Source organism: Aphis gossypii, chromosome 1 (assembly GCF_020184175.1).
Source record: "Aphis gossypii isolate Hap1 chromosome 1, ASM2018417v2, whole genome shotgun sequence".
Classification (NCBI taxonomy): Eukaryota; Metazoa; Arthropoda; class Insecta; order Hemiptera; family Aphididae; genus Aphis; species Aphis gossypii.
The window spans coordinates 67,880,211-67,901,887 of NC_065530.1; the positions used below are offsets into that span (position 1 = coordinate 67,880,211).

The following is a 21,677-nucleotide window of genomic DNA, read 5'->3' on the forward strand; positions in this document are numbered from 1 at the left end:
TTTTACTAGGATTAAAGATACAAATAATATTATGTTGAAGTATGTCTTACAATAATCATTTTTATTGTGATATTGTGAACTTATCTAATATCTATAATTATAATTGTGGTCGAGGATAACTTTACTGATCAACACATAACATTACAATTGTGCTGATCAATCATAATATTAAATCATTATGATAACAATTATTAACAATAAACTACTCGTAATAATAGCATTATACCTTCCTAGCCTATAAATAAATGCATAACCAATTGACAATAACCTTAATAAATGTTAAATAATTTAATAATTATTATTAAAGTCTTTTCTAACAAGAATTTATTAAAATCGTTATTAGTGTAATGGTTTTAAATTTTAATCATATTTTTTTAATGTTATGAATTCATAATTAGTAAATTCTAAATTCTAAGTAGTTCTAATAGTTCAGTGATTTATTGTTCGGCGTGTATACGAAGCCATGATTTTGAATTCTTAAATCAAGACGAGCTTTATTTTTATATTTCTACAATATTCTACTGATGAGATTGATTATATTTTGATGGTAATATTGTTATTTTTTTTGGATAATATTTCTGTTCTTATTTCAATAGCAAAAAATCTATTTTTTTAGCTTGTGTACTGATTATTCTGATAACATGTCTTCCGAAAACAGTAAGAAATTTGAATGTGAAGAGTGTATGAAAACATTTTCGAAAAAGAATCATTTGAACAATCATATTTTAGCAAAACATTCTAACACAAAAAAATATGATTGCTCAATTTGTAAGAAATCATTTTCCTACAAACAGTCATTCAACAGGCATATGAATGTGCATAAAGTAGCAACTTCTCTTTACTCATGTTCAGAATGTGGCTATAGTTCTCAGTTAAAATTCATGCTGACACGGCACATTAAAAGTGTCCATATGAATGAAAAGAACAGTCTTTTTAAAGTATCCTGTGTGTTTTGTAATCACCATTGCTCCAAAAGTAATTTATCTGCACATTATGTGCTTTGCCATCCAACAGAAATTGTTAGTGAACAATTAAAGTTTGATAGCTTAGATGAATTTTACGCATGGAAGTATGAAGTTGAAGATCAAGATATTAGTAGGTAGGTAAATAATAATATTTTAAGTTAAAGTCATGTTGTGATTAAGTTTAATTATATTATTATGTTTTAGGTTTGTAAAAGCTCGATCAACTTATGTTGGTACATCTGGTTCAAAACACTTATTTTTTAAATGCCATCGTGATGGAAAATATAAGCCTAAAGGCAATAACATTAGAAAATTAAAGGCACTAGGTACCAATAAGATTGGTTCCTATTGTCCAGCTAGAATGGATGTAATGGTTTTTGACAACGAAGTTAGTGTACTTTATATTAAAACTCATATTGGCCATGATTTAGAACCAAAACGTTTAACTCTAGCCAAAAATGAGAAAGATTTCCTGGCTGAACAATTAAAAATGCCCAATACTAATTACAATGATATTCTAAACGTTGTTAAAACTTTAAATTCAACAAGTCGTTTGCATCATTTAACAAGAAAAGATTTAGTTACAATTAATAGTTCTCTAAAAGAGGCTGCAAAGAGAAATAATACCATGATTAAAACCAATGATAAACTAGTTGACACAGTAGAAATCAACAATGTTTTTGATGGTGATCTGGTAGATTTATTTAATGATCAAAATAACAAAAAGTCACCACTATTAAATTCAGAGAATGATTGTGTGGAATCTGAAAAACAAAGTATTGTTGATGTAAATAATACACTATTGACTTCAGATCATATAGACTTAAAAAATAACTATACAAATAAAATTCAACCTTTATACGATGACTTAAACGTTGAACAACAAATAATAGAGTCAAATGAACAAATACCAATTTTGGAATTTAATCATGAAGTAAGTAAATTTTACCCGTGCCTTATGTTATAATATTTTTATTAGTCTTGTTAAACAAAAATTAATCATAACATTAAACAATTCAAATTATTTTACTTACATATTTAAATTATAAGACATAATAAATCCTATAAGTGGCGATTTATTTACTGATATTATTGTATATTATTGAATATTTTGTAGTTATTTATTGTCACGTGCATAAATACATTGATTGCTCTGAAAAGAAATGCTTATGATAAATACAATGTATTTTTTATTTTATTTTTTTTTTTGGGGGGGGGGGGTTATAAGTAAAATATAAAACATTTCATCCTCCCTTACAAACATGACCAAATTACGCCACTGTATCCTATATGTTTTTTTATTGTTGAATAGCATCATATGAAGTTTTTATTAATTTTATTCTCATACAGTCATATATTATATATAGTATACACTAATTTATTGTTAATTAAATTTATCTTCATTGATTTTTTATTCAGTCTGTATAATTTTGTTGTAATAAGTATATAAGCTGGATGTAATTTATGTTATTTAATGTAGAACAAAAAAGAAGTAATCTAATGATACAAAAGCTATAATAATGATCTTACTAATTGATGAATAAATCGTTTAGATTGGAATTAAAATATGATAAAAAGAAAAATGTTTCAATTACAACTTATATTTTTTTCAGATTTTGGATGATAATCAGGTTATAGATTACCAACAGCAATTGACAAATATTGAAAATGAGAGAATAAGTATCATGGAAAAAATGAAGTTAATAGTCAATCAAATCACTTGTAATGATGAATTTGCCATAGTTCATCAAGGGCTAATGAATATTATGAGCACAATTGATGAAAGAAGGAATGCAATTGATCAAGCTGTAGTCAATGGGGATTTAGACAATATAATGATATTTGATGAAAGCATTTTACAAAAACAATGCCAGTAGTATCAGGTAATGTAATTAAAATAAAAACACTATTACAAATATATTATTCTCTAAGTATAAAATCTAATTTTGAGCGATTCTGTTTTTAATTGTGATTTTTATAAACAACTGTCCAAGTAGTTAGTAGAACAAATATCTTTTGACTAAGGAAACAATTTTGATGTAATAAAAAAACTAAAATATGTAATATAATTACTTAACAAAAAATTAAAATAAATGTTTATATAATATATAACTTAGGAAAAAAAGAATGTATTTATTGCATATCTAATTTTTGACACAATGTATTCTCTAAAATTTTTAAAATGTTAAATGGCGACAATTTAATTGCAATTTCATTGTACTGAATATACAGACTGAATGAAAGTTCCACATTGACTGATAAAATGAAAGCATACTTTACATTAGCTACATCAATCGCGTATAATAATTTTAGATTCTGATCAGAGGGATGAATATATTGATTCTACAATGATGCATAGAATGTGTATTTTTTTATTTTGCCGTGTACACCATAACTTGTTTAAATAATACTTCAATTTAAAACTTCAAGGGTGGTTTATGGTGGAAAATTGTATATTCTTGGTGCATTATATAGGTCAAAAGTAAGAAGCTTCCAGCACTTCCAGAAGTTTTCAAAAAAACATCTATCAATCATAACTATTATTTTTTTTATGAACTTTAAATTGCTTATTTTTTTTTAAAATTAGTTCTTGAAGTATTTATTTATTTTATATTTTTGATCTATGAATTTTTTGAAACACATTCAAATTTTTCTTTATATAAATTTGTATGAAAACTTAATGTTACTTAAATTATTATCCCTTTAGATAAAGTAGAATATTTTTGTTGTCATCAAAAATCAACTTGCGACTGTATTACATTATTTTTTAAAATATTTAGGTAGTTTTTAATTTCTTTATTCTAACAAAAGTATACTTAGGTTAAATACTAAGGAGATTGAAATACTCTGAAAAATACCATGCTTCTAATTATAAAGTTAAAAATGTTTTCTGTTATTCAAAAGAGTAAAAAACTAATAATTGTAATGATAAAAATTAGTAAATAATATAATTTTTTTCTAAAAATGTAGGTTTTTAATGACTTTATATAAAATATATATTTTCAAAACTTAAGTGTTTTCTAAAGAAATGAGTGTTCTCTATTAAATTAAATTACTCTAGATTTATTTCATAGAAATTTATTTTCTACTAATTTTCAACAATTTTATTAGTTAGATTTTGAATTTAGAGTGATTTTGTATTCTAAGAGAAACAAAAATGTTAAATAATGATTTTTTTAATCTTTATATTCATATTTTATTGACAATATAAAGTGTCAGATAAATAATAAATTTTATAAATGAGTTCAGATATTAAATTGGTTTTTAAAATTCATAAGATATCATTAGTCATTATCATTATTTTTAAATTTATTATCACAATATTCAAATGTAATACTTTCATTATGATTCTTAAATATTTTATATTAAGTTTGTGAGATATTTTGTACTTCATAATATACAGCACTTACCAGTCTCATATCTCTTATCAGTTATCAACAAATTAATATTGATGTGTTGTTATTTGTGTTTTGTTACCTTGTTTCAATTTATTTATTTATCTTTATACGTATTATTTAACATTTTAAATTTAACAAATTTTGAATATAGCTTAATTAGATGTATTCTTATCGTGTTTTTTAGCGCCTCTAAGATGCATTTAATTAATGATAATTCATCTGTTTATTTCCTTTTAATTTGTAAACAAGTTAAAACTCTTTTAAACTCTTGTGTTTGCCACGCATTACAATTATTAAATGAATAAATTCAAAATTTATTTCAAATTTAAACATTTTATAACCATGATGCCGTTTCGTTTTAAAACTGTAGTTAGTTCTAGTCTTTTAATACTGCCGTATTTTATCTTCTCAATTGCAATTACATTTTACCAAAGATCGTTTTTACAAGTATGAACAGCTGTTAATTAAGATTTTTTAAATAAAAATTACGTAATTCTGTTTTTGGTTTTATTTTAAACAAAATATATATATTTTTTGTTTATAGATTTTCCATTTTCCTCTGCTTGTTGTTTCATGTCACTTGGTTTTAAAATTTCTTGCCTCAATAATTGTTCGGTATTTATATTTTACAATTATGAGAATTCCTATTGTACAATTATCTTGGGACAGTAAAGTTTCAAAAATTGCACCTATTGGAATTTCAAGCGGTATAGATGTTGGATTTTCAAATTGGGGTCTAGAACTTGTTAATGTTTCATTGTATGTATTATTAATTTTAAATATCAACTAATTTATTTACCAAAACATTATGAAATTGTCTGTTTCAGGTACACTATGACAAAATCAACGGCTATCATTTTTGTGTTAGTTAATGCTTTGATTTTACGTCTAGAAAAAGCAGTAAGTTAAAAAAATAAAAGTTTATAATACTTCATAAGTATTTTAATAAATATATATTTTTTCATTTATAGTCAGTGGTACTTTTCATTATTGTATTTTCAATTTCTGGAGGATTATTTTTGTTCACATTCAAAACCACAGATTTTAGTACATTAGGATTTATTTTATTATTGACTGCCTCATTTGCCAGGTAAGTTTGGTTATTATTTATTATTATAAGTAAATAAATATGTTTCATAATATATTAAGTGTCAAATTCTGCTTAAAGGCATAATTGTTAATATAAAAATAATTATTTGTGGCTGCACTTGATGTTACCATTGGTTATGCGTGCAATGTAAACAATAAAATTGATCGATTATATCTTAATTTGAATATATATGTTTTTATTGCTTATCCTTAGGCTTATCCTATATGCCTATCCTTAGCTGTAAGAATATTAGTAATGTAATGCTTGATATATGTTAATACTATTATATTATATGATATGTATTTGTATATTGCAGTGGTTTTCGTTGGACATTATCACAATTTGTTATGCAGAAAGCAGATATGGGTATGAAAAGTCCTGTTGATATGATGTATTTTAGTCAACCCTGGATGTTTATAACAGTATTTCCTATTTCATTGTTTTTAGAAGGTAAATATTTGTTGTGAATAATTTGTAAATAATTATGTATTATCAATTGTTAAACTGCTAAAAGTAATCTTTTAAATTTTAACTTTTGGCTTAGTTTTACATTGTTAAAATTTAAAAATAATGAATTTAAATATAGTTGTATAATAAATTACTAATTAACAATTGGAAATACTTAATAATATTAATAATAATTGTCTTTTAAACAATAGTATTTTATTTTTTAAATTATTTGTATTGTACAATGGTTTAGGGAATGATTTTTGGAATTGGTGGATCAATAATGAAAACGTATGCTATCAAATGCTTTTACGCATGTTAATTGGGTCATGCCTTGCATTTGGACTTGAAGTATCAGAATATTTTGCTGTATATAAAACATCGAGCATTACATTAAGTGTAGTTGGTATTATTAAGGTCAGTATAATTTATTCTATTAATTTATTATATTTTTTAATTGAGTATTTTGTTACTAGGAAATTTGTATTTTGATATTGGCTGTGGAGTGGAATGGTGACAAATTGACTACCATGAAGTACTTAGGTTTAGCAATGTGCTTGATAGGTGTAAGTGGACACGTATGGCAAAAGTTTTCAAGATCAGTTGAAAATCGATATGGTATTATTGATAACGAAGATAATAAACATTTAACGATACCAGATAGTGATTCTGATGATTCTGGTGATTCAAATAGTTCTACTGAAGTGCTTTTTGATATATTAAACAGGAGACGTTCTTAAATTATGTTGATATGCTTTATGTTTAAAAGGCTGTGAACTTTTTTTTTTAAATTGAATACATTTCCAATCTTAAAAATTCAACATTGTTTAATATTCACCGACTTGATTGTTTAAATAACTGTGATATATACCGCAATTGTATTTATTATTTGTTTATTTAGTATTTAAAATCACACTCACTTAAATTTTAATTTGATTGTTATTGCAAATTAATTTTGAAAACATTTAGTTTGTTTTATTCATTATTTATTAACATGAACTTAACAAAATATATAGATATATTAAATTGTGTACATATATATACTTATATTTATGATTGTTTAAATTATTATTTTTAATTTAATGGAAGGTTTAAGCTAAAATAGCTAAATATCGGTTGTGTGTAAAGAAATGTACGATAAATTATTATTAAAATAGTACATAATCAAATATTATTTATACATTTTATTATTGTTGGCATTACAAAAATAAACATTATGTTGTTTACAAATTACAATACTTCATGAACATTATAAATTAAGATATTTATGGAACTATTTATGTATTGTTGTATTAAGCATAAGTATGCATTATATTTTTGTACTTTTATTTGTATCTGTGCTTTTAAAATTAAAAAATGTGCTTTTTGTTTAATACATAAAAATTATGTGCAGTGATTCAATACACGTATAATAATAGAAAAAAAACATAGTCAGTAACTATAAATAATATTATTAAGTACTTAAATAATTATTGATCATGTTTCGAGATCAATATTTAACAAAAAAAAATGTTTGTTTAAATTATACATGTATGTACAATTTATATTAAAATTCACCTTAAATGTAAAGGTGTATTTGTTATTCTTACAGACTATATAGTGATAATTATTAACATTTAACATCAAAATAGATTGAAAAAAATGTAAGTCGAATGATGTCAATCAAAAACTATCAAAACTCTATTACCTAATCAGTTCAAAATATAAATAGAAAAATAGAATAAAAATGAAACTGACAATATTATGCAGATATATAAATAATAATATAAACTCAACATTGTCTTCACTTGACTAGCACACGTGTGGGTTGAACGTCGTTTGGACGCGAGTATTTATAATACATGATATTGTACATATTATAATAATATAGGTGATCTACAATGACATGTTATTGAGCGGACACCGGACGTCCAATTCTCATCTCGCTCTCGGCGATCGCCATCCATTGATTGCGGCTGGTGTCGAACCACGTCAGCCCAAAGTTGTACTTGCCGTTGAGGTTGGCGTGTTGGCACCGCGAATACCACCAGCCGCCCTCGTAGTTAGCCGCGCAGTTTGCAGCGCTGTCGTCTTGGTCGCGGTCCGCCGTGCTGAACCGGTGGCCGTTTTGGAAGGACAGGGCGTCCGTGGCGTTTCCGCGATAACCGGAAATATCCAGCCGGTAACCGTCGGTGGCGTTCGACACTGCAAAATTTGCGTAATCCGCCCTCCAACCGTTGCCGTATATGTCGGTTATCTGGACGCGCAGTGAAGACCCGTTATCCGCTGTTAGCCGGTGGATGGCGTCGTTGCCCAACCAAAAATCGCCTGTAAATCGTAATTTATATAGTAAGTGTATAATATAACAGTAATACAGAAATGATTATGTTAAAAACAGCTGATATTGAGTAGGCATTCAATAGTCGGCTGTAGAAAATGTTTCTCTTTAAAAGTTTTACAGAATAACCTTGGTTTTCCTTAAATTATGCGTAGGTAGGTACGAGTATATGATTTTTACATAAAATTCCATTAATTTCCTTATACTTTGTATTTAAAACGTATATGAATAAATACTCATCTACTACTTGTTATACTAAACATATACCATACATTGAATAAGGGGGCTTCCGAGAACAAACTTTTTTTCTGAAGTAAAATAAGTATAAACAGTTCAAATATCAGGATTTAGAATAAGTTACTTTTTTTTCGAATAAAAATAGCTATAGCGATTATACTATATTACCATAGGTGTTCATATAGGTATACTATCATTGAATAATATGGTGGCATGGTGCAATGAATATATGGGAATAGTTTATTTTTTAATACCCTATCGAATCACTTATACCGTTGACTGTGAGCCACGTCACTGAATTATAGGTAACATTTACGAGAAAGATCCATGTCATGACTATAATAGGTAACTATAATTTTAACTATTTTCTATTTAAACGCAGGATATAAGCATGAGTGATGTGCAACTAAAACAGTAAATACCCAATTACGTAAAAGGGACGAATGAATACAAAATTATTTAAAATAAAATATGGCGCACTTACAACATATTCTTTTTGTTTGTATATGTTAAGAACAGCTAGTATATACCTAGATTATAGGTAGGTGTGTACTAGGTTTATTTAAACCAATTATGTATACATGCATAATAAAAGTGAACTAATTTTACATTTTTAGTTTATTAAATGATCGAATGTATAGTGAAAATAATTGCGTCTTGATTTTTGTGTTTTTTTTTTTAGTTAAAAAGTTTAACTATATACAATAATTTTGTTTTTAGCTCATATACTCATAGGTACCTAGCATTGTGTAATACCTAACCATAACCCATATATTATAGGAAGTAAGTGACTAAACCGTCTAAACCGTATATTTGTACTATTTGTAGGTATGTTAGGAATTTTTGTAACAATACATTTTAAACTGCGCATCAGTATTCAGTAAATCCTTGAAAAAATACCGTTACTCTTAGGTATTCTTTATTATCTGGTTTTCGAAAGGGTTACCTATAATAATGTTTTACTTTTGTAGACCCGCGGAGACGTAGGGTTTAGCTGTAAAAGTTATTCACGAATAAAAACCTTTTGAATATTGTGTTCGACCTTGTAGAATCTAAGGGAGTTTACATGTTGACATATTGTATAGGTACATTTAAATAATTCTCAATTACTTATCCCAAGATTTTTTGAACTAACAAAATTATTAATTCACGTACCAAACCAATTTAAATATATAGGTAATTGTAATATTATTGAACACGAAGTTACACATTAGTTTACTTCCAAATTAACTTAAATATTGTCTTAAGTATTCTGATATTTACTTTATTACTTACCATATAAATTTCCAAATCCTTTGGCATATTCGTTCCAATTATTATTGAATTTGAGACGATCATTGGTCCTTTTTTGTATCGTGATCCAGGACATACCATCTGATATATCGCATTGAACAAGCAAGGGGTTTTTTCCATCAGGTGCTATCAAGTACGTTCCCGAGGATTTCATTTTAGAACAATCTATAACACATTTGATTATACATTTAAATTAATTAAATTAAAAACTTCTGAGTAAACATATAGGTTCTATTTATAAATAAGTAAATACCTAGGTATTTTTTTTTTTTAGTTATACTTAAATGTATTTTAGGTAGAGGTACCTACATATAATTTTTAATTATAAAAATTACATAAATATTTTATGTTCTTACTCCTTATAATAATACAATACATTTAAAAATTAATATTAATTTATGTAAACTAATGATAGATAAATAAAATATTTTGTTATATTTTTACAATGTTTATATTTTTTAAGTCTCAAGTGTTTTTTAAAAAAAACTAATTTTAAATCATAGAAACCATTATGGAACATGGTAAATATATATATTATTTTTGCTTTTAAAATAAAAAATCATAATACCTATTTGTTTTAGAATATAAACCAGACATTTCTTGGAAGAATGCGAAAAAAGAATTATAGGTACCTAAAATATAATACAATCGGATCTAGCATATTTTTTATCCGGAGAAAATTATAAAATTAGTGCCCTCTCATAACTATCAGCACCTCTCTATTATATCACTGTTATTTGGTAATTTGTCACCCCCCGACCATACTTCTGAGTTCAGAGGCAGTGGGGCAAGTACCCCTCCTCCTTCCCTATATAATATGTATATAGTATATACAATGTACATGTACTATATGTAGATATATGTTTAGTTACAACATATAAATAGTATTTTATGTATTATATTTGGATATTCCTTAAACATGTAATTCAGACTATTAGTTATACATTTATGGAAATACTGACTAGGTAATTAAGTAAATTTTATAATTTTTATTCAGATGAAGGTACGCATATAATGAAATAATGGATATACTTTTAGTCATACCAGTAGATATACTCAGTAATTACTAATTAGTTAATAGTATTATACGTGTTCTTATTTTACTACATGACGCGCATATATAAACATGGAAAACGGAAACAATGCAATAGTAACCGGATGAATATGAATAAAAAAACCACCTGCAGTCATATTCGATATGGTTAACCGATCAAAATAATTAACTAGTAAATATTTCTATATTGCTGCAGGGTAATACAAGCCACCCTATTTATAATTTACGCTTCAAGAATTTTTCAACGGACTTTTTCGATTTCAACTCCAGTTATTTTAACTTTACATGTGTCTTTTAACATTATTCTTTTATAATATTATGAATGTAATATGTAAAACATTTAGACATACGTGTATAATATATAATATACAAACATGTTTTATTTTAACTTCTACTTTCTAAGTAAAATACTGTTTTATTTCATTTGAAGAGTGTATTTTGTTTTGTTATATTATGTATTGCAGGTGTAATCGTAAGAATGTTAAAATGTAATAGGCATCTGGCATATACGACATCATATATTATACTTGCGTTTTACATTTTTTACCCTTGTGATAATTTATACGACTATTATTGTAGATGAATAAAACATTTTTATTTTTTTTTTTAATAAGTTATAGTGAAAATAATTGCACATATTTAAATGCTAATAATACGATATTTATAATTATACACGCACTGACAAATGTGGGATAGTTCTCACATACCTTTAGGAAGTCCGTCGACAATTCTTTCGAATGAATTTTGCAATGTGGCCAATTCGTCGATTACATATGTGCATTCCGTGCAATTTTCTTTCATTATCTAAAAATGAAAACAATGGTTCTATTAGATTGAAATCAATTTATAAGTATTTCCATATACAAGCTATATAAAATATGCAAAAATATGTTAATTAGCTATTAGCGGTGGTTATTACGACAATGTATATGTATATTAAAGCCTAAGAGCATAAATAGTTTTAAACAAATTAATGGTTATTGATATTCAACGATCTTGGGTAATAATAATATCTGACAAAACTGTTTAGCTGATTAAATATTTAAAAAATCGTTTTTTATAAATCATTTTTTTTTTTTTAGTTAAAAATATTTTATTATTCGGGATTTTTAAAATACTTGCTAATAGATCTTAAACTATTTAGGTATCATCATAAACCGTTATTTTACAAAAAAATGTTTTTCCTCGGATATATCTATATAGTATATATACACTAAACACACACATGTTGACAGCAAATATAGGAGGATTCAGCCTATTTTTATTTACTAATAATATACTCAATTTTTCATTTTAATATAGGTAGTTACTATTAAAAATCATGTTTTAAAGTCCTTGAATGTTTTTGTACTATTTAAAAGATTGTTATACCCATATATTGTGTTGTCTTTGTTTTCCAGACATACAACAAAGCAAATTTTCGGTCAGTAGTATCAACGTTGTGTTGTTGGAATGAATATTAGAGTGGATTGAGTATTGACTTAAATTCTTAACTTGTTATTAGCTTATCAGTTATTTACAATATTTTAATTATATCATTGATTATTCTAAAATCAATGATTACATTAAGCTCGTTCAAAAATTAAAATATCGTAAACAAACGACGAAAAATATCGGATAATGTTCTTAACTTTGGCCTTTAGAGTTTAAGTCACTCTAATATTATACATAAAATCAATTATATTGAAAACAAATTTGTTATATAATATTATATGTTTGTATACGAGACAACACACGTAAGTATAGTATACAATGGATAATTATTATTCTTAAACATATATAGTTGTACAACAATATAAAATATTAATTACTAAAATTGTAGGGAATAGCCACTATATCGTCCATATCTTCCAAACCCAATATCAATAATATCATACCTATCATCGTTATTTCTAATTACAGAAGTCAAATAAATCTGAACCTACTTTTTGATATTTGGATTTTGATATATGTCAACATTTTCCGTTAGATAATTTACAGTAAAAAGGCGGTTCTCATTTGAAAAATAGGAGTTTTATATCTACTGGACATTTCTCAAGTACTTACTACAAAAAATTCCAAAAATAATATTTTGAAATAATTGCATTACATATTTTACTACACAGCGTGGGAGTAAGAAACACTTTATACTCGTATTTTGCAAAAAAAATGTATTATCATGATAATATCACAACGAGCGTACAACTATATTCACTTGTCTATCGTACGCTCGATTTAGACGTTGGCACGTTGCAGTATACAAATTAAAAATTAATATTTTTTTTATAACCGTTTTGTTTTAACAGGTTTTTTCCTAATAATATTCTCGAGATAACAATTAAAAAAAAATATATATATATATATTTTGGCGGAATGTGTATTATATTTGTCACTCGAGTGCTCGAAACTTCCGTTTTATTGAATTTTTCGACCATGCATTTGCATATTATTGTGCCAACATTTGTTCGTATATTTCATTGTTTTAATTTTGTCCGTCCTACAATATTAACCGTTGCAATAATGGTTGTCCTATTCGAATATTATTGTGCAACCTAATTTTTTTTTTTTATTATTCAAATACGTGCATATTATAATAACTTTCATAATTCACTATACATCATGTTATTTATTATAGGCTCACTATATTTAATACGTGCGTGCGTGCTGTACAATGAGTGTATTACGAGGAGCCGGTTCGTCCGACATATGGAATTGGGCAGGTGTGAGTAGCACCTGACCACCGCCGCGCCGCCGCCGACTGTGACCTCGTGCTCACGTCGGGATGAAACGAATATTATGGTAAAAACACTAACCACCTGCCGCCGCCGGGTAGCGTGTGCGTCGCTCCGGGGGCCCCTATACGTTATTATCGTCCGCGTGTTACAATAATAATATATTATAGCTTATAGCGATCTATGAAACCACCGCAGATGACGATGGACCAGTTTTTTGTTGACCAGAATGAAAATTCAGCGAATTGCGTACGGGTGCAAACGTCGACGTAATATTATAATATTATATAAACATAATATTATATTATGGACAAACAATGACAACATTTCAGAAATTATTTTTTTTTTTTTTGCAAAAATAAAAACTACGATAATATACCTTCGGGGAAAATTAAAATTGAAAGGACCAAAAAGAACCCTGCGGTCTGCACGATGTACTGTTGCAATTTTAGGGTATATTAAAGGTACCTTTTGTATACATCGACCACAACATGGGTGAAATTTATTGCAGTGCCCGTTGTTAATTAATTTTAAGTAGTCATACAGCTGCGGTAAAGCGGTAAAGGTATGAATGCCTATAAATTATGCATAATAGGTAATAAGTAATAATTTCCACAGTATACTTACATGATGGATGGCAACTGTTTTTCCGGTTGATTTTTCATTGTCGTGCTTAGTAATTTTTCTTTGTATGGCTGACATCCCTTCACCGAGAGCCTTTGTGGTCAACATTTGATTGTTCTGAAAATATAATCAATGTAAATTTACAATAAACTCGGTGATAACTATCAGCTATCACGTATAAAGTATATATATAAAGCGCATATGTTTAGACCACTGAACTAAATATATATTTAGTTCAGAGGTTCAGACGGTTCAGTGTTAATTAGTATATTAAGTTTAAAAATTTTTCCATTAGTTTGACTTTATTCTTAATCTTAAATAATTCTTATAAGCTTAATCTTTGCAATAATATACTAAATATATTTCTATTAATTTGTTTATAAGCTTTATTCTTTAATTAATCATAAATTAACAGAATAAGTGTGAACATAAACAATCATTATTAAAAGATTTTTATTGTTATGAAATTTTTGGAAGCTTAAAATTTCCTATTAGCATCTACCTACATAGGTCATAGAGTATGTTCACTCCAATTTTATCCTTTTCAAAATATTATTAACAGATATTATGTTAAAAATTGTAATAATATTGTGTATTTCTATTTGAGTTATAAGTGTTTTTAAATATTAGCTAATGTATACGTATATGTTAATTGTTAACAAGCACTACATTGTCATTTACTCGTTTTGTTAAAGTACCTATGTATAAAGTATATACATAAAAAAAATAGGTAGGTACCTATTCGTTGACATTTTGATTTAAATACATATATACTTTTAGAAAAACTATCTATCTACTTAACATAAAAAAGAGAGTTCTAATTAAAAAAAGTAAATATGCTTGTAGGAATGTCGCGTAAGAATAATACGATTTACATAATAGATAGTATTATACTGTCAGACTCACTTGATCTTCCTTAATGATGGCTACAGACGCGTTTATCCGAGCCACGGTGAATTCGATTTTCGATATTTCCTTGCGGACTTCCGGCAAACACGCGTCCACTCGATCGTCGAGGTTTTCCACGCTCTCCAGCAGCTCCAGCAAAGATCCGTGTAGCCGGTCCTGTGTGGCATCCTGGCGTGTAGCATTAAATGCCAACGCTTCTTTGGTGGCGTTCAGATCGGCCTCTAACCGGGAAAGCCGATTTTCCCGTTCCACAGCTGCGCTCTCCCTATACAGCACGCCCTTCATGCGTTTCTCCAGACGGGCCATTCGGTGAACCAGATACTTGCGCGACGACTCTAGCTGCTCCAGTTCTTGCGCTTCCCGATCCGTCACCACGGTGGTGATTACGTTCGTCTTTAGACGCTCAGCGTTAATGTTGTTGTCGTTAGAGTCAAAAGCCACTCGCTGCATTCAAAAAAATAACAAATGCCGGTATTATTTACTTGTGTATACTTGTTGTATAATACACGCAGTTCAAAATAGTAAGCTGTAGTGTTTGAATGTCCAGTAAGTCGGTAAGTATTATTATTTAATAAAATTAACAGATCAGTTTCATCAAAAGGTGATTTGTTGTATTTAATATACCTTTATATACCTACTAAACATAGTTACTTAGTATTATTTTAAAAGAGTTAGAGAAGTATAACTAAATATTTACAGTGACATTATGTTTATGTTATAATTATATCAGTTATTTTTTTTTTAATCATGAATATTTATATAATATCTGTAATATAAATTTATCAGTATTTCACGTTTCAATATTAGATTAATGAACATTAAGTATTTTGCTGAAAAATTTAATTTTATTATATGTACCCTTAAAATTTGTTAGTCAACGTTATAGTTAATAATTATAGAATTATTTTAGTAAAAATTGAGTTAAAATGAGTAGGTAGAGAAATTACGTTACTTTACAACTCAATACTACTATAGGTGTAGAATAATAGAAACGAGAAATATATAGTTTTTATTTTAGGTTTATAAATGCTATGTGGATGTTTTATTAAGTAATAAGTATACAATAACACTCACTTTATAAACGTTGTTGTATGCTGTTTGTACGTCGTTTTCGTTGTTTTTCTGGAAAACAAATACAATAATAATTATAAACGTGACTCTATGTTTTGTCTTGTTACCACACTCGCTTTTGTTGAAGGAACCAATATAATATTATAATAGACGGATACGCGATTAGACAGTATACCTATATGTGTTCATTTTGATCCTTACCATTAAATAAAAAAACACCGAAAACGCCATTTGGTCAATGCAAGAGTAGATATTCTCTGTCTAGTGGCAGAGGTGCACCCACGTTGGCCATATGGTTTGATAGTAATTATTATTATCTCTAAGGTACAAATGGTACAATTTGGTCCTTGTTTTTTTTTTATTGTTATTTTGTTGTGGTTAAATACATCTCAATGTAACATTTTAAATTGCGATTGCTATATATGCGTATAAAGTGTCATGTTTTATTTTTTATTTAATTGTAAATAACACGAAAATAATATAGAAAAGATCGCGTATTATAGTGATTATGTAGGCATTGGTGTCAATAATATTATTATTCACACATTGCATACAGTTGTGTAGGTAATTTAAACTATAATATATAATACGTTTGTAATACGTTTTTTCTTATAATAACTATCTGCAATTATTGTCTTTAATTAATCGTAAACAGCGAAATGGTTTTTCTGTCAATAATTTTACGCAAGTGATTTGAATATATTTTCTTTTATTATTATTTAATATACCTAAGTCCTAAGTAGCTAAGTAAACAAAATCAACGTATTTCTAATCTGCTTTTTATTATATATTATATAGGTAAATATAAATGTAAGAAATAATTACTAATTGCACTCACTTCATCGATTATGTTTTTATGTTTAGCTATGATGTTAATCTTTTTCTCCAATTCGGAATGTTTATTTGATATTTCTTCGACATTCTTCTTAACTGACAATAATTCTCCTTGCATTGTTTGTAAGTCTTTTCGGTCGGAATCCAAGTCATTCCTTAGTGCTTGTAGATCGTTTTGTATGGCCACAGTCTTGTGAATCTGTGCTGTTTCATTGATGGCCGACCACACTGCTTGCATTTCTGATCTCAAACCACCGATCACTTCCTTTAACCATCCTACAGCTACTTTATCGCGGATCCCATCATTGCTAGATTGGGCCATCCTAGAATGTTCATCCCTAATATAAAGACAATCACATTATGTATGGTATAAAATAATTATCAAAATAATTAAATTTTAATCTAAAATTGTTGATTATAGTAAGTTATAACGGCTATAATACCTATTATCCATTATTAGTGTATATAATATTAAAATAAGAAGTCGTGTTACTGAATTGTTAAAACTGCTTTTCTTAGCGTAATGGTCGTAATTATAGTGCGAAAAGCCTATGAATATATTATATTCGTTTTAATCATCGAGAATAATAGTATTATGTATTTATGTATATTTATTTTTACTGAGCATAACCCCAAAACGAACGTTATACTTTGTGTAACTTGTTTAACAATTAAAAATAAACACGCCAATGTGTGAACATCCGCATACGATATATAATTTTACTCCTTATTTCATCTTTCATTCTATGTAAATACCCAAAATTTTATGTTAACTACACGTAAAAAAAACAATAGTTTTAACTATAAAACTAGTTATTTGTTAATAAATAACTCTCATATTTAACAAGAAATGTTGTAGGTATAGCTTGTAAACAATACAGTAATTAATAAATTTTAATAACTTGACATCTAGTTTAAAAAATGATATATTATTAACAATTATAATGTAGGTAAACTTAATGTTTATCGAGTAACTAATAAAAAAATATCTGACTATTATTTTATTTTTATGAATTACGATTAACAAGTAGTATGGATAGTATATACTATGTTCCTTTTTTTAAATTTGTTAAAATATTATGTATAACTTTAACATAAAAATAATTAATTGCTAATTATCATACTAGGTTGATTTATTTATTCATTTATTGTTATATTTATTATGCATAATAATGTTGAAAGTGATCATTACGTATTCATACATATTATTATCATTGTCAATACCTAAATAATTAGTTAGCAGCATAGACTTATAATAAGTCTATGGTTAGCAGTTTTGTAAATTATTGATAGACATTTTGTTATTTAATTGTATTACATAGTATAAAAAACGAAAATTGTAATCTTTACATAATATAATTTTAATCTCTTATTAATCAGACGACACTCAAAAACAGATAGACAAGGTTAGGTAGGTATTCGAAAGCATTTGCATAACACTAATGACTAATATGTACAAATATAGGTGGACAATGGACATGATGATCAAATGCTATTTATTTAATAAATCACTATGATTGGTACATTTGGTTGATACTTAATAAAAATAATAAAAATGTAGACTTCATAGAATAGAACAATTCAATTTTTGGAATCTAAATTTATCGGTAGGAATATAGGAAATTATTTAAAATAAATATATAACATTGTAACATTTTATTTTCACATGGAACTTATTTTTTAATTTTTAAACTCTTGTACACCCATAAGTCATAACAGTGAGATATTCCATAAGCCTAATATTTTGTTTTCAAAACCAACACTATATGACACATTGTAAATAACTCCTTGCGTTTGCCAGTTAGTTATTTCTAAAAATACTATTTCTCTAGGCACGTGGAATTGTGTAACGATTTTAACGTCTTAGTTTAACATTTAATCCACACTCTTATTTTGTTCTCTATAACTCGCATTTTACCAGGACTGTTTTCAAGATCACTGCACTTTATGTTTTGAAAATAATACAGGTAATTATAGTATTTTTTTTTTTTTTTAAGATGTTTTAATTTTTTTTTTTGAATTTATTATAACTGTTCAGTGTTTATTTTAAAATCTAACTGATTTAAAATACTTAAAATACTTTAAAGTTAATTTTATGGCTATATTATATGTTGTATGGAAATTTTATCTAATCATAGGACCCAAAATTTTTACAACATAAATACTATTATAATAAAATATATTTTATTCTTAATTTAAAAAATATTTCCTAATAGTATAATCAATGTAATAGATAAATTTATGATTATATTTATATAGGTAATATTTATAAATATATTAAATAACAAAATCTAAACGTATTTTCACATTGTCACTTTTTCCAAAACGGTCAATTATTACGTCAATGTTTATTTTAATTTCCTTATGAATACTTAGTAAACATAACGAAGTAAGGCGATGCATTCGTGAGCATAGATAGATTTTTATCCGTCTCAAGGTAGAGTCATTTCGTCCTTCAGTAGTAGAAAAATTTTTAAGAAATAATATGTCTGGAGTTGGGTCCTGGGCACCTAAGCTCCCTTGGATCCGTCCCTGATCAAAACACTGGAGTTTTCGTAATAGATAAAGGTTTATAGTTATTAAGTTTTTTACGTAAATCCTTAAAATAAATTTCAGTCAATATTTTGAAGTGATTGATAAATATAAATTAAACGTATATTTATATTATGGTTATACTAGTTATTATACTACATCAAAAAATATATACAAAAATAAAAAATCTTACTGGGTTCATACAATTATAATTTTCTTGTATACGTGTAATTAAGTGTTTAATTAGTTAAAAATAAATATTGCAATGCCTGGTTGCATAAACAATTATTATAAATATTTAGTGAATCAATAAAAAGGTAATGGTTCATTAAGTATATCTTGATAGCCCATGATTGGCCCATTAAATTTTAATGAACCGTTAAATTAATATATTTTCTTATGCAACTTGGCATAAGTGAATTAAAGATGTTAAATTTACATATTATCTAGTTACTAGAAGTTCTATACTACTATATTATATAATTATTAATTTTATGTACGAAATATAATAATTAATATTATTAAATAGGTACTTAAATCAATACATAGTTTATAGTTTTAATAATCGTATTCTATAACTAATTAATATATATGTTTTTTTTTAATAATATTTAATTAAAGCTAATGTTATCTAAACCATATAATTATGACATTACATTACATTATTGGATTTAATTATAAAATTGGCTCATTAGTTATTTTAATTTACCTAAACAAATTTTTGAGATTTAAAACTTGTTGTGGTCTTGTTTTACTTTGGAATTTATAATTAAGTTAAAAATGTAATTTTTAATGAGTAAAGGCTAAAGAATATTCATTAGTGTAATATATACTAATACCTACGTTGATAAATAATTTTAATATTGTACTTATCGAATAGGTGGTCTATCAGTAAAATAGTAGTTGTATATATATGTATATTATTATATCGATGACTAATTTTAGATATTTGAGAATTTAAGTTTATACTTGGAAATAGCTTAAAAACATAATATTGTAATTACCTGATTAATTGAATTTCTTCTTTCAACGCATCGAGATCTGTGCTTCCTTTCAGAGATTCGTAGAGTGATTTTTCCAACTGCTGGTAATCCTGTTGTCTTTTTTCCATCAGCAAGTTCAGTTGGTTTTTTATAGTTCTCAAATCGTCTGTATCGAGGGCTGTCTCAGCCTCGACAAGACCCGTGAACATGCATATAGCAACAGTTATTTTAAGGAACAAACACATGATTGTTGTCTTGCTTGAACACTTCGTTTCAAACTGAACGCGGTAAACTAGTCCGTTCAGGCTTGTCCCTGTACCCCGGCCAGGAGCAGATGGTATATGGCTCGTGTTCAGTTTGCGCATGCGTACATCGAATCCGGTTTTTTTTTTTTACTCTAACGTGTTCTTATAATTTATATTATACACTGTAATATAACATTGCAGAAACACGAGTGAGTTAAAAACAAAATTTATGCTAGGAAAAAAATTAAAAGAATTGTTATTAAAGTGGTTATTTATTCGGACACTCTATTATATCAACATTTGATCAATAAAAAAATCCAGTTCTGCAGGTGTTCAACGAGCTTAGGCACGTGGATCAGTTGATTCTCTGAATTAAATATGTACCGGACTTACTCGCTAATTATTTATGATCGGATACTGCAAGAGTTAAACGCACTGTTAAACGTATTGCTAATGCACGTCGTGTTTGAATTATTTCATTTTTATAGTTCTATATAATAAAGTGAAACTATAAGATGCATTATGTATAGACTTCATTGATGAGTTCGTTACCTAGCTTATTACATTTTTTATTTCCATAGGTAGGGTAAGTTCTTTGTTTTCCATTGAAATACAACTTTTTGAAGTGTATAGGTATTGTTTCATATTACATTATCTTGAATAGTTATATATCTATATTGATCATTTAATCGTTACAATTATTGATCTCTTATTGATAGAGTAAACTGTTAAGTGTAATCTATACACATCGTTATTCATTTCGATTTATTAGACACTATAAGCTCGACTACCATCGCATTATTTTACTATAAATGTCTCATCTATACAAACGTAATATAGACATTATAGCATAATTTATATTGTTCGTATTCCTGCATCCATCACTGTATAAAATAATAACATAATTTAATTCCAATTTATGCTGATCAATCGGCAATCACTAATAATTAAACGGATTTTAATATCG

The 21,677-nt window shown here is 26.9% G+C and overlaps 2 protein-coding genes across 6 annotated transcripts; one reads left to right on the forward strand and one right to left on the reverse strand.

Moving 5' to 3' along the window:
• The first annotated feature begins 3 nt into the window (after positions 1–3).
• Positions 4–7,228, forward strand: LOC114130503 (solute carrier family 35 member C2). Of its 5 annotated transcripts, none has more exons than XM_050203814.1 (7): positions 2,704–2,848; positions 4,908–5,122; positions 5,191–5,263; positions 5,335–5,453; positions 5,770–5,903; positions 6,154–6,317; positions 6,377–7,228. In XM_050203814.1, exons 2-7 carry the CDS (start codon positions 4,998–5,000, stop codon positions 6,638–6,640), a joined length of 879 nt encoding a protein of 292 aa, XP_050059771.1. In that variant the 5' UTR covers positions 2,704–2,848; positions 4,908–4,997; the 3' UTR covers positions 6,641–7,228. The 5 variants fall into 5 exon arrangements, 4 of the variants coding, with proteins under 4 accessions (XP_050059765.1, XP_050059776.1, XP_050059771.1 ...); XM_050203812.1 differs by lacking the exon at positions 2,704–2,848 and adding an exon at positions 4,469–4,810; XR_007605029.1 differs by lacking the exons at positions 4,908–5,122; positions 5,770–5,903; positions 6,154–6,317; positions 6,377–7,228 and adding exons at positions 4–547; positions 617–1,099; positions 1,170–1,899 and having other exon boundaries at positions 2,579–2,848; positions 5,335–5,402.
• LOC114130499 (protein scabrous-like) lies at positions 6,677–20,845 on the reverse strand. Its single transcript, XM_027995486.2, has 8 exons — positions 20,487–20,845; positions 16,955–17,288; positions 16,120–16,167; positions 15,043–15,489; positions 14,140–14,253; positions 11,509–11,605; positions 9,730–9,912; positions 6,677–8,207 (listed from the first exon to the last, which is right to left on the reverse strand). Exons 1-8 carry the CDS (start codon positions 20,828–20,830, stop codon positions 7,789–7,791), a joined length of 1,986 nt encoding a protein of 661 aa, XP_027851287.2. The 5' UTR covers positions 20,831–20,845; the 3' UTR covers positions 6,677–7,788.
• Between the last annotated feature and the right edge of the window lie 832 nt (positions 20,846–21,677).